The 15,923-nt window shown below is 49.6% G+C and overlaps 1 protein-coding gene across 3 annotated transcripts; it reads left to right on the forward strand.

The window, feature by feature from the left end:
* The first annotated feature begins 491 nt into the window (after window positions 1-491).
* CCKBR (cholecystokinin B receptor) lies at window positions 492-11,939 on the forward strand. 3 transcript variants are annotated; one of them, XM_036996508.2, is made up of 6 exons: window positions 492-1,276; window positions 1,455-1,665; window positions 9,145-9,372; window positions 9,568-9,817; window positions 10,100-10,272; window positions 10,442-11,939. In XM_036996508.2, the coding sequence occupies exons 2-6, from the start codon at window positions 1,515-1,517 to the stop codon at window positions 10,978-10,980; spliced, it is 1,341 nt and encodes a 446-aa protein (XP_036852403.2). In that variant the 5' UTR covers window positions 492-1,276; window positions 1,455-1,514; the 3' UTR covers window positions 10,981-11,939. The 3 variants fall into 3 exon arrangements, with proteins under 3 accessions (XP_036852403.2, XP_036852402.2, XP_017522359.3); XM_036996507.2 differs by having other exon boundaries at window positions 495-1,276; window positions 9,145-9,396; XM_017666870.3 differs by lacking the exon at window positions 492-1,276 and having other exon boundaries at window positions 1,374-1,665; window positions 9,145-9,396.
* Window positions 11,940-15,923: the final 3,984 nt, after the last annotated feature.

Here is a 15,923-nt window from a genome sequence, read left to right on the forward strand (position 1 = left end):
CCATCAGGTTATCCAAGGTGCCACCTGTGCTGGAGTTGTGCAAACAGCAAACCAGGCCCCTCTGGTCCAGGGCTCCGTGATGGGGAAGGCAGACAGTGCCAGGAGGAAGGGGACAGGGGGAGGTGGCTGACTCAGACTTAAACCGTCCCTCAACACCCCAGCCCCTATAAACTCAGTGCTAGCTGGACTAGGTCCTATCCAAATGACTGATTAGATAGTGCTTTCTGAATTCCCCATAGCTCAGACCTCATCTCCACCCTAATCTGTTCTTTGACTGATGCTCCCACCTCTGGCAGCTGCAGCTGAGGACCAGAAAACGGAATTTCGGGTCATACTGGAGTTTGCTTGGAATGGAGGAGAATGGATAACGAACAGGACTGAAATACTAGCAGTGGCTGAACGCACCTTAGTGTCCAGTGCATGGCCCCCTCGGCTTTATGCCCGCCGCATCCTAGTGATCCAGCCCCCTTCTGGCCCCCACCCGTGGGAACCTGACGCCCCACACAGGCTGCTCCACCTGCGCTGAGAGCAAACGGGAAGTTAGTGTATCAGGTGAGGGTGGGTGCTGCCTGGAGACCACGAGGAAAGCCAGCCGCCTGCTCCGCTCCTCTGCCTGCGCTGGGCGGGGATTGCAACCATACCCAACCCTCACCGCACCTTGCCGCGTTTACCCTAGGCATTTCTCGCCGTTAACCCGGCCGCCCTCACACCCAAGTCTTACTCTTCCTCTCCGTAGCCTTTTTTGCCTGCCAGGGCTCCCCGGAGACGAATGCTGCCCGCCTCTCCCTGCTCGCTGCGGAGGGTTCCTTGGGAGCACTGGATGGAAAAGTGGGTGTTGGGCCTGCGGCAGGAGCTGGAGGGTGCGGAGACAAGGCAGGGGCTGCCCCAGCCCCGCGGCGAGGAGCTGCAAGGAACTACGGTAGCGGTAGTGTCGCGCTCACTGCGGCTGCTGCGGCACAGTATGGGAACCGCGCGCGGGCGAAGGCATCGGCGCTGCAGCCAGTGACCCTGCAAGCGTCCCCCGTCTCGGTTGCCGCCTCCATGCCCCCTGACCCACCAGGGAAAGATGCTGGACCCCCGGCAGCCTCGCTGTACCCCACCCTCTTCCCCCCTCTCCCCACCCGCACCAGCGCGCGCACACACACACGCGCACACTCGCAAGAAGTCCGCGGAACCCAGGACCGCGGTGGAGAGGAGGGGGCGGGAAGGAAATCTCTAAGAGGAGACGGAGACCGAGGGAGGGGCGAGCCTGGGCAGTCGGTCACACGGCGGGCGAGTAAGTCCTGGGCGGGGGAGGGGGCGGAGAGTCACCTGGTGGGACGGAGGCGGCCCCCCGCTGGGAAGGGGCGCGAGCCGAGGCGGGGCGGGCGAGGAGCCGTGGAGGCGCCGGGGCCGCGGTCGTGGGCGGGGACCAGGCGGGGCGGGGGCCTCAGCCGGAATCGCGGTGTGAGCAGGTGGAGCCGCCGCGGGAGCCCGCCCGGCCGCGCAGAGGCACCGGCCGCTGGGTTGGGGCCATGGAGCTGCTCAAGCTGAACCGGAGCGAGCACGGGTCCGGACCCGGGCCGGCGGCTTTCCTGTGCCGCCCGCGGGGGGCCCTTCTCAACAGCAGCGGCACCGGTAACCTCAGCTGCGAGCCCCCTCGCATCCGCGGAGCCGGGACACGAGGTGGGTGCCTCCTCAGCCCCCCTCCACAAGCTCCTTCAAACCGCACCCCACAACACTAATAGGGCCCCCACCGCGCCCACAAACGCCCACACCCTCCCCTCATAGTAGTCCCCCAGTCCCCACCCAGCTCCCCAACACATTTGTCCCCGCAGCTAGTAGAACTCCCTCACAGCCACACAATAGCTGGTCAGAGCCCCTTCGCTCCCTGGTCCCGGGCCCCACCCAGAGCTCCTGGTAACCCCCCCCCCCCCAGACACATCACCCTCCCCAACCCACAGACAGTGGGGAGGCAAGGACCTCCTCTGCCAGGCCTTCCAGGTCCCTCTTTTCCTTTGCCATCCAGTTCACGGAGCCACAGCGGGAAAGGAAAGAGAGAAAAGAAGGCAAGATTGGGTAAAAGAAGGGGCCTGGTTGGTTGGGAGATGAGCATCTGGAAGGCCTGAATGAGGAATCAGAGTTAAAATCCCCTGTGTCCCCCATCCCATCCCCCAGCCTCCCCAAACGAGATCCTCAAACCTGCATTAGGCAGATGTTGGGGGCCACTCCCTAGAGTTGCCTGTCCCCACTTCCCTCCTAAATGCCCTGCCTTCCAAGTTGGCATTCTCCTCAAGGCTCTCTCTTCTCTCTCTGTGGCTCCAATTAATGTATCCAAGTCCCTTCTGAGCCCCCTCCAACCTGCCTCTCCTTAGGTTTCGTCCTCCTAGAACCTGGCCGCCCCTTCATTACTCACATGAAGCCTTGCCACCATGTCCTCCCCACCCCCACAGACTACTTCCATTCATCCAGTCCCCAAAATGACTTTCACTCCTCCCACCTGCCAACACCTGCATTTTCTTGATCGGCTCAAGATATATTTTGTCCCTTTCCTGCACCTTTCTATTCTTTAAATGCATACTGGACACCAGCTATTGTAGCATCTGGGAAGTAGCTGAGGCATAGGGATGAAAGAAACCCAGCGTGGACCCTTATCAATCTATATTCAAGTGCAAAGGGGAAACCAACCAGTGGAAAAATCACAGTTAGCTTGGGAAGTCCCACAAGAAGTTTCCAGTCGTGGGCACCCAAAGGAGATGGAGTCTGAGGACTTCACAGAGGAGGGAACCTGGGAGCTGGATCTTAAAGTTGGAGTTCAGTAAGCAGAAAAGGATGGAGTGGGATTCCAAGAGAGGGAACAGTGTTAAGCAGAAGAAAAATATTCCAAGTTCAAGAAGGGAAAATGGGAATAAATTGTAATTCAAATTTTATTTACCCCCCAAAGTAAAGCAGGCTCTCTCAGACCAGTCATTATATACTCTCACTTCGATTCTTTCATTCAAGAAACATTTCTTGAACCAGAGATTGCGCCAAGCACCCAAACTGGCACAGTTCCTATTGCATGGAGCTCACAATTTAGTGGGGAAGACACACAAGCAGGGAATTGTAGAGCAAAGTAGGGAGTACCTTGAGAGGGCTGTGGGAACACAGAAAAGGAGCCTCTCTAGCCTAGCCTTGGGAATCAAAATGGGCCTCCCAAAAAGGTGAAGTATAAATTGAATAAAAATTGAAATGATGAGGTAGAGCCAGCCAAGTAAAGGGTCAGAAAAGGCAAAAAGCATTCCAATCAGAGGAACAGTATGTGTAAGGGTCCAAAGTTTAAATCTGAGCGCCTGAATCATACACCGTTAGAGAGGAAAATGAGCACGCAGGGTAATGTGCAATTGAGGGGATTCATGAAGAGTGTTACAGACCTTGCTAAGGAGTGTGGATTTTATCCCGAGGGCAGTGGGAGTTACTGAGAGGATTGGTTCAGTAGTATAGAAGATGGTTGGAGGACAAGACCTGGGGCTCGTGGGAAACTTTAGAAGGCTATTGTATTACACTGTTCTCAGTGAAAGATGATGCTGGCTTAGACCAAGGTACTGGCATTGGATATGGAGAGAAGTGGATGGATTTGAGAGGCACCCCTGGAAATGGAATCAACGGAACTTGGCAATTTAATAGAAATGGAGAGAGAGGAAGAGGTCAAGGGATGACATCCAGGACTCTGGCCTGGATAATTAGATGGATGTTGGTGCTGTATAATGAGAAGATAACAAAGGAACAGAAACAGGTTTGAAACTGGAGATTATAAATTCAATTTGGAACCCACTGAGTTTAAATGCTGGTGAGATATCCAGGAGGGGGCGCCCAGTAAACTGCCGAATTCAGTGGTCTAGAATTTAGGGCAGAGGTCTGAACTGGAAATACAAACTTAGAAGGTCTTTGCTAGTAGAGGTAAGAGAAACCATGGGAATAGCTGAAATCATATAAAGATTGTGTAGGATGAAAGGAAAAGGGGTCCTGGGACAGGAAGCTGAAGAAGACCAATGTTTATGAGCCAGGCTGAGGAAGGAGAGCCATGAAGGAGACCCAGATGAGGCCATCAGAGAGACAAGAGGTGAGGGAAAGGTTTGAAGCCGAGTGAGAAAAGTGATGTCAAATGCTGCCAATGTAGGTCAGATAAGAACAGAACAGCATTCTTCTATTCAATAACAAGGGAGTCCTCAGGAGGAGGTGTAGGTGTTAAGGCCTGACTACAATAGGTTGAAGTTTGGGCCTGTGGGGAAGAGGTTATGAAAAGTGAACCAGGGTGTGTAGACAAAACTTTCCAGAAGTTTGGTAGGGAGAGGAAGAGAAAATAGTTCCAGAGACAGCATGGGGTTAGGGAAGGGTGTGTGTGTGTGGTGGTTTTGCCTCTTGGGTGTACATGTAGTACAGACAAGTATTCATTCATTCAGTGTTGACGGGGAGTGGGCCAAGAGGGAGGAAAACTTAAAGCAAAGGCGACAGTGGGGACAGTAGTCAGTAGAGGAAGGATCCTGAGGAAGCAGAACATGGAATAATTCAGAGCACAGGCATGCGCAGTGACCTCACTCATCGGGATGTTGTTACCCACACACAGCTGGATGTTACCCAGCAGTAAGGAGTTAGCCAGCAGTCAGGAGTTACCCACAAAGACTCTGATAACCGCATTCACTCAGACAGTAGATTCACAGAAACATGCACAAGGCTTAGTCTAGTGTTACCGGTAGAAATTTGGATGTTACCCACATTATTCTGATATGATCCACACAGACACAAGTGTTACCCATATTCACTCAGATGATACTCAAAAAAACAGATGTCACTCACAGTCATCTTAATATTGCCCATAGTCATTGGATGTTACCAAACACACCCTCTTTCATTTTATTATCCATGAACAATCAGATATTACCCATCTCACTTAAGTACCCTTCTCCAGATATTACCCATAAAATAACAGATATTACTCTCACACATTCAGATATTACTCACAAAGACCCAAGTATTCCTTATGTTCACTCACATGCTCAGTTATTTTGTGCAGTCAGACTGACATTTTGCTTAACATTTTGTTAACATCTCACATCCATATTCACCTAATTTACCCATACCACTCATAGGGGTATTACTTCACTCACTCAGTTACTACCATCATCATTTGGATATTCCCCCATTCACATTCAGGCCTCAGTGTAACCCACTCCTACAAAAGGAGATGTTAACTGCAGATACATCTACAAATAATGCCCTTGCTCATTCAAATGTTACAAGTGCCCAACTCCACAGCACATATACTAAAATTGGAACAAATCTTACAACACTTCCTCCAATATTACCTAAAGTGACACATAAACCACCCTCAATCAGACATTACCTATACACACATAGCTGTTACCCTTCTCCAGATATTGCCCACCAAAGTGTTACTCTCACCCACCCAGGTATTATCTCAAAGACTAAAGTATTACCCAGTATTCCCTCGGATGTTCCCTACCTATTGCTTCTGCTCCCTCAGTTAGTACCTAATGACATGTCGGCGTCCCCATTCACCTTATCTACAATCAGCTGGATGCACTTGGCTCACCACAGAGACACGGCTACCGCTTTGATATCTGTGTCCATAAGCGACCAGATCCAACCCACACTGGGAGGCAGGCTCAGAAGCATCAGCAGTGGCAGTGCTCTATGGAGTCCTGTCTTAGAAAACCTTTTTGTTTCATGTCCATTTTCTGGATTCCTGTGCGCATACTTCTCTGCCATCTTCTGGACAGAACAAATGCAGATCTTCTAGAGTCTAAAAGCAGAAGTGAACTGTCCTGGTCTTCTGAGCCCCCTGGTCTTATTTCTGCTCTCCTGTCATCCTCAGCAGGTTGGTGCCCACAGATAGACTGTCAGGGTACCAGTGGCTGTGCCCCAGCAGGTGCCATCTCCATTCTTCCACCCCTGTCTTAGGTTCCTAGTCACTGAAGCCACTGTCGTGACTCATATTCCACCACAACAAACACACACACACACACACACACACACACACACACACTTATGGATGCACACAAACACATGCCCACACACTCATGGATGCATGCAAACACATGCCCACACATCCACATACAAGTCTTCATTCTGAGAGGGCTTTTGGTGACTTATTAAAAAATTAATTGACTATTTTTACAGCAGTTTTAGGTTTATAGGAAAATTGAACAGAAAGTACAGGGAATTCCCACATGCAAACTCACACACACAGTTTCCCTTCTTCTCAACATCTTGTACTAGTGTGGTGCATTTGTTACAACTGATAAGCCAACAGTGATACATTATCAACCAAATTCCACTGTCTACATTAGAGTTCACTCTTTGTGTTGTCTCTTCTATGGGTTTTGACAAATACATAATGGCATCTATCTACCATCAAAGTGCCATACAAAACAGTTTCACTGCCCTGAAATTTCCCTGTGCTCCACCTATTCATTCCTCCCACCCTCTCCCCAGACTCCTAGCTCTAAGATTGCTTTTAATTAGCCTTTTTCAAACCTCCTAACTATTTGACAGCAGAGACAGAGAGACAGTGGTGGCTGGAAATAAGATAAAGCTGGGAATGCCCAGTAAAACAGCAAAGTGTTGTACATTTGCTGGCCTTTTATACTGGAACTTTGCCCTCTGGTTTTCAGGAGCCCCATGCAGACTGGGAACTTCATAAAGATAGGCATGGTTTTCACCTTTGTGCTCCACCAAGTTCAAGGACATACACATGGGACATATCAGCTGGGTGAATGAATAAGAAATGTGCTTTTAACACTTCAGAGTGCTATACTAAGTTGAGGTCTGAGTACAGAATCAAGAACTAGTTGAAGAGAGACATACAGAGTAGGATCTGAGAGAGGCTGGGTGTGGAGGCCAGCCAGTGGATTGGGAGGAGGCACAGAGTGCAAGATAGACCACCAACTCTATTTTTCTGGGTCCAAGGACCTCTCTGACAGAGATCTCCCTCCCATAGTTTCTTGATTTTCCCCTATATACACGCCCCTCAAATTTGCCACATATAAGCCTTCCTGCAGAGGGGCCCAGCTTCTAAATGAGACTCAGATGGTTTGTATATAATAGTAAAGTAACACACTCCAAATCACAGCCTGTCATTGAAATCCTTAAGGACTCTCCAACATGTATCTCCAAAGAGACAGAGGAAGAGAGGAGAGCACATGCTGTAGCTTCAGAGGCACAGAGGTGAAGGATGGATGAGGAAGGACAAAGCGGGTGCATTTGTGTGGAGAGTGACAGAGATTCATTCAAGATGCATTAGCAAGCATGTATTAACACCTCCCATGCAGGGACATTATGCCAAGCGGTAAGGATATGCTGGAGAACATGATGGACATTGCCCCTGTCCTCAGGAAGCTCAGTCTGGTGGGAGAGATAGAATTAAACATAGTAATACAGAGAAAGGCCATGAGAGAGTAAGACAGAGGGAGGAAGAGGCACTGAGACTGAGATTTGATTGGGAGAAGGAGGCAGCCCTGTGACTGAGAGAGGGACAAGGGAGCTGGAGGAGGCAAAGCCTTTTACAGATCCGGAGACTTGGCTTCTATTCTGAACCAGCTCCTTACTGGCTTTGTGCTCTGCAAATAACGTCAGTGCTGGGTTTAGTTTGGGGATCTCTCTTGTAAATAGCACTTACTTACTGCCTTCCACAGCTTCTGATTAAATTGGTTATTGTTATGAGAAAACAGTTTAATTTGGGGAGGGGCAACAAGGAAGAGGGTAAGGCGAGAGTCAGCAAAGGTATGGGGCTGCGGAAGAGGGAGCTGCAGCCCTGGGCTTTTCCCTCCCCACCACCTTGAGGGCTCTGTCCCTGCCCTCTCTGTCTTAAGCTCCAGTCTCCCTCATACTGAGGCCATGGGTTTGGGTGACTAAATCTAGTTTAATTCAGTTAAATTTTGTCTGGTCCACCTGTCTGTGATATGAAGGCCAAAAGAAGAATCCATCTCCCAATAAACAATGACACAAATGAGTAGGGTCAGCCTTTTGTCTAGCCTGACATTGCGAATGTCCCTCCAGCATTTTGTGTATTCCTCAGCTTCACTCCTTATCACACGATGTGGCAATTATCTATTTATTTCCTCTAATTTTCCTCTAAGCTGTGAGCTCTCAGATAGCAGGGAATTTGTTGGTTCATCTCTTTGTCCCCAGTGCCTGACATAAAGGGAGTCCTCTGTAAATGTTTGTTGAGTGAGAGTGAATGTTTGGAGATAATTAAAATACACGGCAGAAAGCAAAAAGTGTTCTAATAGATGTGAAAGGGACGTACATGCATGGGTCAAAGCAAGAGGAGATTAACTCCAATGAGCTTACAGAATGGTCTTACAGAAAAGGGGGCAGTTGATCTGTGTCTCGAAGGACACTAGATACAGAAGACAAGTTTGGGACTTGAGGGGTGGGGGATGCTATCAGTGGGAGGCTGGTGAAAAACATTCAAGGCTAAGAAACTGACATGAGCAAGGGAGGGAGTCATGGGTGTGCAAGATGCCTTCAAGTCATTGAGTCATCCAGTGGCCTAAGTGGGTGCATTGCAGGGAGGAAGGGGAGGAGGAAGAGGGCAGTTCTCTGATAGTCTGGACAACATCTAAAGGACTGCAAAGAGTAGAGAGTAGGTGAAGGGGGTTTCTTTAGACAATAAGGACATGATCTGACCTGTATTTTCAAAAGGTAGTGGGGAGTCAGCAGTGTCAATGCTACCAGAAGGTCAACTAGGATAGGCTAAGAGACCTTTGGATTTGGCAGTTAAAGCTTAGGGACCTGGGGAACAAATGTCCAAACAGTGATGGGGAACGGACAGGGCCCTGGATTGTAATGGATCGAGAAGTGAATGAAAAGACACAAATAATCCTTTCCATTTGGGCTGCAAAGAGAAGGAAGGACTTAGAGCAAATCCTTGAGAAGAAACAGACTTTCTTAAGGAAAGGTAGGGTTAGGCCAATTATCTAAGCCTTAATGGGTCAGAAGGGTAAAGGATTCAGGTTCACCATTTATTGAGTGGGTCCTGGCCAGGAGGCATTCTTGGGATGCAGAGGGGATCTGGTGGGTAGTGGGGGGTGGGGATAAATGGAATCGGAGGGTCTGGGTGAGTGGGGACTCCCTACTGTGCCCTCTCCTTTTCCCACCCAGAACTGGAGCTGGCCATTAGGGTCACACTTTACGCAGTGATCTTTCTGATGAGCGTCGGAGGAAATGCGCTCATCATCGTGGTTCTGGGACTGAGCCGCCGCCTGAGGACCGTCACCAATGCCTTCCTGCTCTCATTGGCAGTTAGCGACCTCCTGCTGGCTGTGGCTTGCATGCCCTTCACCCTCCTGCCCAACCTCATGGGCACATTCATCTTTGGCACAGTGGTCTGTAAGGCAGTTTCCTACCTCATGGGTAGGTGAGATGACCATCTTCTCCCCCACCCAACCCCATACTCCTTTGCCCCTCCCTTCTCCTAAAGTCCTTGCGGATGTAAGGGTCTTTCTCAGTGGAGGTTGGGGAAGTCACACTGGTGAGTGCGAACTGCAAGTTCCCCAAGTGACCCCTTCCTCTTCCCTTGTTTAGGGGTGTCTGTGAGTGTGTCCACGCTAAGCCTCGTGGCCATCGCCCTCGAGCGGTACAGCGCCATCTGCCGACCACTGCAGGCGCGTGTGTGGCAGACTCGTTCCCACGCGGCTCGTGTGATCATAGCCACGTGGATGCTGTCTGGACTGCTCATGGTGCCCTATCCAGTGTATACCACCGTGCAGCCAGCAGGGCCCCGTGTGCTGCAGTGCGTGCATCGCTGGCCCAGTGCACGGGTTCGCCAAACCTGGTGAGGGTGCCCCTTAACTACTCCTGGGAATTCTTCTCCATCTCTGTCAGGTGCTTATGACCATTCCCCAGAATCTTTCTCCAGCTCCTATTTCCTTTCCGCACCCACCACCCTGGGGTTCCCATGTAGTGCTCCAGGCCTCCAGCCCTTCCCAGCAGTACTCCAAAATCCTACCTCTGGGGCCTGGTCACCAGCCCTAGAAACATCAGCCCTTGGCTCTTCCCCGGTCTGTGATTTTAGAGGGACGGAGACCCACGTGACCAGTCTGTGCTCTGTCTCCAGGTCGCTCCTGCTGCTCCTGCTCTTGTTTTTCGTCCCAGGTGTGGTTATGGCCGTGGCTTACGGGCTCATCTCCCGAGAGCTCTACTTAGGGCTCCGCTTTGACAGTGACAGTGACAGCGAGAGCCAGAGCCGAGACCGAAGCCAACGAGGGCTGCCGGGTGGGGCAGGACCAGGTGGGTGACTTCCTAGGACTGGGCCTGGGGACGGGAGGGGGCCTAGGGTAGGTGAGGTGGAAAGGAGTGTGAGTAGGCAGAGAGGATGCCAAAGCGGGTGCAAGAAGGGGTTGGGCTGGAAGAACAGAGGACTCAACCTTCTGCTCTGTCGCCCACCCTCTGTGCTCAGGTCCTGCCCAACAGAATGGGCATTGCGGGCCGGAGCCCCGGCTGGCCGGCGAGGATGGCGACGGCTGTTACGTGCAGCTTCCGCGCCCGCGGCCTGCTCTGGAACTGTCTGCGCTGACTGCACCCACTCCTGGGCCAGCATCGGGCCCCCGGCCCGCCCAGGCCAAGCTGCTGGCTAAGAAGCGGGTGGTGCGGATGTTGCTGGTGATCGTTGTGCTTTTTTTCCTGTGTTGGTTGCCACTGTATAGCGCCAACACGTGGCGTGCCTTCGATGGCCCAGGTGCACACCGCGCGCTCTCTGGCGCGCCCATCTCTTTCATCCACTTGCTGAGCTATGCCTCGGCTTGTGTCAACCCCCTGGTCTACTGCTTCATGCACCGTCGCTTTCGCCAGGCCTGCCTCGACACGTGCTCCCGCTGCTGCCCCCGACCACCGCGAGCTCGCCCCAGGCTTCTTCCAGATGAGGACCCTCCCACCCCCTCCATTGCTTCACTGTCCAGGCTGAGCTACACCACCATCAGCACGCTGGGGCCTGGCTGAGGGGCGGGGGGCTACCCCTCCAGAGACACAGACGGACTGATGCAACAGACTGACACCCAGCAACAGGGACTGACCCCAACGCACAGCAAAAATGGCTTACCCCACACACAGAAAATAGTTTGGACCCCCGTATAGGAAAGAAGACACACTCTTGTTATAGGACTGAACCTGGCAAACAGAAAGCTGGCACTGACCTTGGACATATACAGACAAAGCATCCTTAGCAGCGGAAGGTCTGAGAGGGGCTGAGCTGCCTCTCACACCCGCATACAGTAGCAGAACCGACTCATTTAGGGCTCTGGAGCTCCGCATGGGACTGACTCCTGAGATGCTCTAGGCTGTCCCCAGTTTGACCTCACAGTGCCCTTCCCCAATCAGCACTAGAAACACCAACAGCCTGATCTCACACTTCCCTGACCAGCAGGCTGTTTTGCACTGGTAAGTCCCTTCATTCCTTTCCAGTTAAATATCTACCCACTTCTCCCTCACCTGATTTCTTCAAGAAATAATAAATGTCTTGGCTTCCTCCTAAACTTCCTTTCTGAATTTTTTGGAGGAAGGAAGGAAGCACAGGGTTTTATGGAGTCCCCCAGTCACCACCTCCCCGCCACAACTCACTCCTGTGCATGCCACCCTGTGAGAAAGCCTATCTCTGAGGTTAGATGGGGCTGTGATATTCTCCAGGTTGTCATTCTGGACCCACCAGTGTCATCCACAGTTGCTGGGAATGAGGTGGGAGTAAGAGGTGAGATATCCATGACCCATGATTCCTGACCACACTCTTCTACGGTGGTGCCATTATTAAGGTACTATATGAATAGATGCTTGTTGAAATGTTAATGAAATGATAAAAAGAGATGGCACTGTATAATAAGACTGTTTATTCAGTGTGTATTTGAAACACCAGGGGTTACATCATGACGTGTATACATTAAAGAGTAGAGCCTTTTAAATGCACTCTTTTCTGGTGTCAGAATCTGGCCAAGCTTCTGCCCCATGTAATCACCCTTACTGGCCAGCAACAAGGGCAGGGTGTGCTGGACCTAAACAGAAGTCCCAGAGCCCAGCCTGCCTTTTGACTGTAAGATTGATTGAGCCCCAGAGAGAGACAGAAACAGCGACATCACCCCTCCACACACAGTGACAGATAAGGAAGAACAGATGACCTCACCAACGGGACATGGATGAATAATCAGAGGTATAGTAATTTGGGAGAAGGCTTCCTTGACGCTTCATCGTGTAACAGATGAGAAAACTGAGACCCAGAACAGGAAAGAAAACTGTTCAAGGTTATACAATAAATTAGAGCAAGACAGAAATAATCCTATTGAGGTAAACACTGAGTTGGAGATGGGAAAGAAGCCATCAGGAGGCAGTTTTGTGGGACCTGGATCTTATAAAATTGGATGCCCTTCCTCAAGAAAAAGAATACAAAATTATAGATACAGAATTGCTAGGACTGTGCCTTGGATGGGGTCTTTGGAAATGGGGAGCCCTGAAAATTAAACCTCATTAGCCTCACAGCCAATAATACCTCTAAAATCAACCTACTAACTACACTGGATAATGGTTGGCTGGAGCAAAAGACAGTGAGAAAGGAGAGTGGTCTGTTTATCAGCACTGAGGCTGCTCCCATCCATCCTTTCCACAAGACTCTGGGCTGTAAGAGGCAAGAGGAAGGAAGAAAAGGAGGGAGAAGGCGTTCCAAGCTGTCAATTACCACAGTACTGGTTAAAAATAGAATCCCAGATGGTCAGAGCTACTGAAGGCAGCATATCGGGCCTTTCTCTTGCAGCCGACTTTTCCAGGGGTTGTAAGTAGCATGGCTCATGGGCTTCGCAGCACTCTCCACCCTGATCCTCACTGTCCTTTCTGAAGGAACTAGAGCCAGCCTAAAGGAGGTTGCCCCACAGTCGGCCCCTCCAGCTGGGCCCCTCCAGCTGGGCCCTATACCCACACACCCCTGGCCCCTGATGACCACCAGATGGCAGTGGGGAGTTCAGTGGTAGGAGGTGAGGAGCCAGGGGGTTGGGATAAGGGAGCTGGCTCATCCAGCCTTTCAGCCTGCGGTAAATTTTAAGTGCTGTGGCCCAGGGCCTAAAACCTAGCAGTGAGTAGAACCTGAAGGTGCCTTTTCACACACTGCAGCCCTTGAGTCTGTGGAATACTTAAAACATCCATCACGCCACCCTATTCCCTATCTATTTACCAGCTGTGGAATCTCAGGATCCTCCCATCTATTTTGCATCTCTTGAAATCTGACCAAACATTCAGGTCCAGATTTGCCATTGCTATCTCCATTAAGTCCTGCTTGGGCATCCTAGCAAAGCTTGTCTGTTCCTGCAGTACTTAACTGCTTCTTCTCTTCTGTCATATTTATTTGTGTTTCTGCCTTATTTCCCATGCTGGGCTGGGAACAGCATGATGTACTGAGTAGATAACTGAATCTGGGCTCAAAGTGGGGTGATGGTGAGGGATAAATTGAGTACTTCTTGAATTTGTGACAGTTTTTATATAGCCATTGGTTTTGTTGCAGGTTGAGTTCGTTCTCCTCTGTTCTAGTCCCTGCCAAAACAAAGAACAGAAACAGAGACACAATAGCCAAACAGAAAGTATTTAAATGCATTCCACGGGAGGAGTGGGCCAGAGTTAAGGTAGACAGAGGCCCTGAGCTTTGAGGGGAGGGTCTGTTTATGCCGTCCTAGCCAGAAGGTGCCTCTTTGATTGACAGGGTGAGGTCATTTGATTGACAGCTCTAGTAATACATCCATTCCTCCTGGCCCACTCCTCTTTTCCCTGAATGCACACAGAAAAGTCCATGGGGGAGGGAGACAGCAAAGCTGCAATTTTATTTTAATGAGATTGGAATGAGGTATGTTGATTTAGGCTGTTCCTAGTTTTGTTCGATTGCACCCACGTTGAGATCTAGTTGGGAACTGTTTGGTCTGGTCCCAGTAAGCAAGGAAGTTATTATCTTCCAGCAAAGTCCTTGTTGTCCTCATGTGAGACTCCCTACCTGAGCAGAGTCTTGAACCTTATCTTCCCCTTCTCCAGCTGCTCTTGTCTATCTTTCTACCTAACAGTTTTATTCTCATCACTCCAACAGAAACTTTCTCTTCCTTTGACAGAAAAAAAAAATGAAGCTGAGAAAGTTTAGGGGAGTTATACAAGGTCCTGCATTGGGAATGGAGGCAAGACTGAGCTCATTTATTATCTGCCCCCGAAGCTTTTCCTGCTTCCAGTATACCTTGTCACTTTCTTTCAAGCCTTGAAGACCTGGGTTCCTGTAGTTCCGCCTTTTAAAGGGTGTGTGATTTTGTGCAATTTACCTCAGTGAGTCTCATGTGTCAGCTTTAAAATGGAAATAATTATATTAGCTATTGTGATTTACAGGAAGAAATATATATTTAGTCTTCATCCCCTCTCCTGGCACAGAGCTCCTAAAATCCTTAGAATTTCCTAAATTTTGAGAGCCATAAAAGTGTCTCTTGTTATGTTAATGAGGTGAATTTTTCTAAGCCCCCAGGTCACCTAAGGATGTGATTAGCGGGTTGGAACTCCACTGAACCCCTGCCTCCAAGTAGGGGTGAGCGGCTAGAGCTTGAGTTCAAAAAATCACAAATGGTCAATGGTTACATCAGTCATGTCTAGGTAATGAAGCCTCCATAAAATCCCAAAGGAGAGGGTTCAGGGAACTTCCATGTTGTTGAACACTTGGAGATGTGGGGAGAGTGGCTCTCTTTAAGAGGTCATGGAAGCTGTGTGAAAACACTGGTTAAATTACCAAGTCTTTGACTGGAATGTCATATTTGAGACACATGCATAGACTCAGATATGAACAGACAGCTTTAAGGAACTAAGATTGACCTGATGGAGCTAGCAAAGCCCCTTGGAAGAATTGGTCTGGTACTTTGCTTACAAGGTTCCCAGCAGCCTTATCAGGTGAGTAAGGAATGTCACTGCCTGGCAGGTACAGGAACCTCAGAATATCTTGGGGACTTCGAGAAGAGAAAATCTACAGGTACTGTAGGCAAAACCTGATGGCAAGTCTAGCTTGGCTTTCTGGCCTTGAGAGGCCTTTAAAACATCAATCTGAAATTCCTTATAAAAAGTTCCAGCAAAGCACATCTAAAAGAGCCTGTTGCATCAATGGCTGTTCTTGGTGCACTTATATAAATAATCAGGCCAACTGTTTTAAAGCTAAACTTATTTTATATTAACAAAAGTGAGTAAACTAGAATCCAGGATCTAGTCTGTTTTACAGTGAACAGTATTAGAATCTAATAGTGATAAGGCTGCACTATTGAAACACAATTCTTCTGTCTGTCTAAAATTACCCTCATTTTTATTAATATAAAATAAGTTTAGCTTTAGAACGGGTCCCTCACAGGTTTAGCAATAAACCTGCTTGGACTGTTGAGTTCACATCCCCTCTCCTTTCACTCTGTGCCCCTTTCCCATGCATAGCGCCATGTATCTCTTCCATCTGGCTATTCCTGAGTTATATTCTCTCATAATGAACTGGTAATCTAGTTAGTAAAATGTTTCTCTGAGTTCTATGAACCACTCTAGCAAATTAACTGAGCCCAAGCAAGGGACTGTGTGAACCTCCAACCTCCAACCATCAGTTAGAAGCCCAGGTGACATCCTGTGCTCAAGGGGGTGGGCCTGAGCCTTAATCTGATGCTATCTGCAGGTAGTATTAGAATGGAGTTGAATTATTGAACAGCAACTGGTGTCAGAGCATTGCTTGGTGGCGTGGAATAAAACAACACATTTAATCAGTGTCTGTCAGAATCATAATTCACACTGCCATTTTGAGGACCATGGAAAACAGTGCTCAAAAGTGCATATTATTCTGTCGGACACATCACATAAGAAGGGTTAAACTTGAGATTGCTTGAAGACCAGCGGAAAGAACCGGCACCAAGAAGCAAGGCCTC

This window comes from Manis javanica, chromosome 11 (genome assembly GCF_040802235.1).
Source record: "Manis javanica isolate MJ-LG chromosome 11, MJ_LKY, whole genome shotgun sequence".
In the NCBI taxonomy this organism is placed as follows: Eukaryota; Metazoa; Chordata; class Mammalia; order Pholidota; family Manidae; genus Manis; species Manis javanica.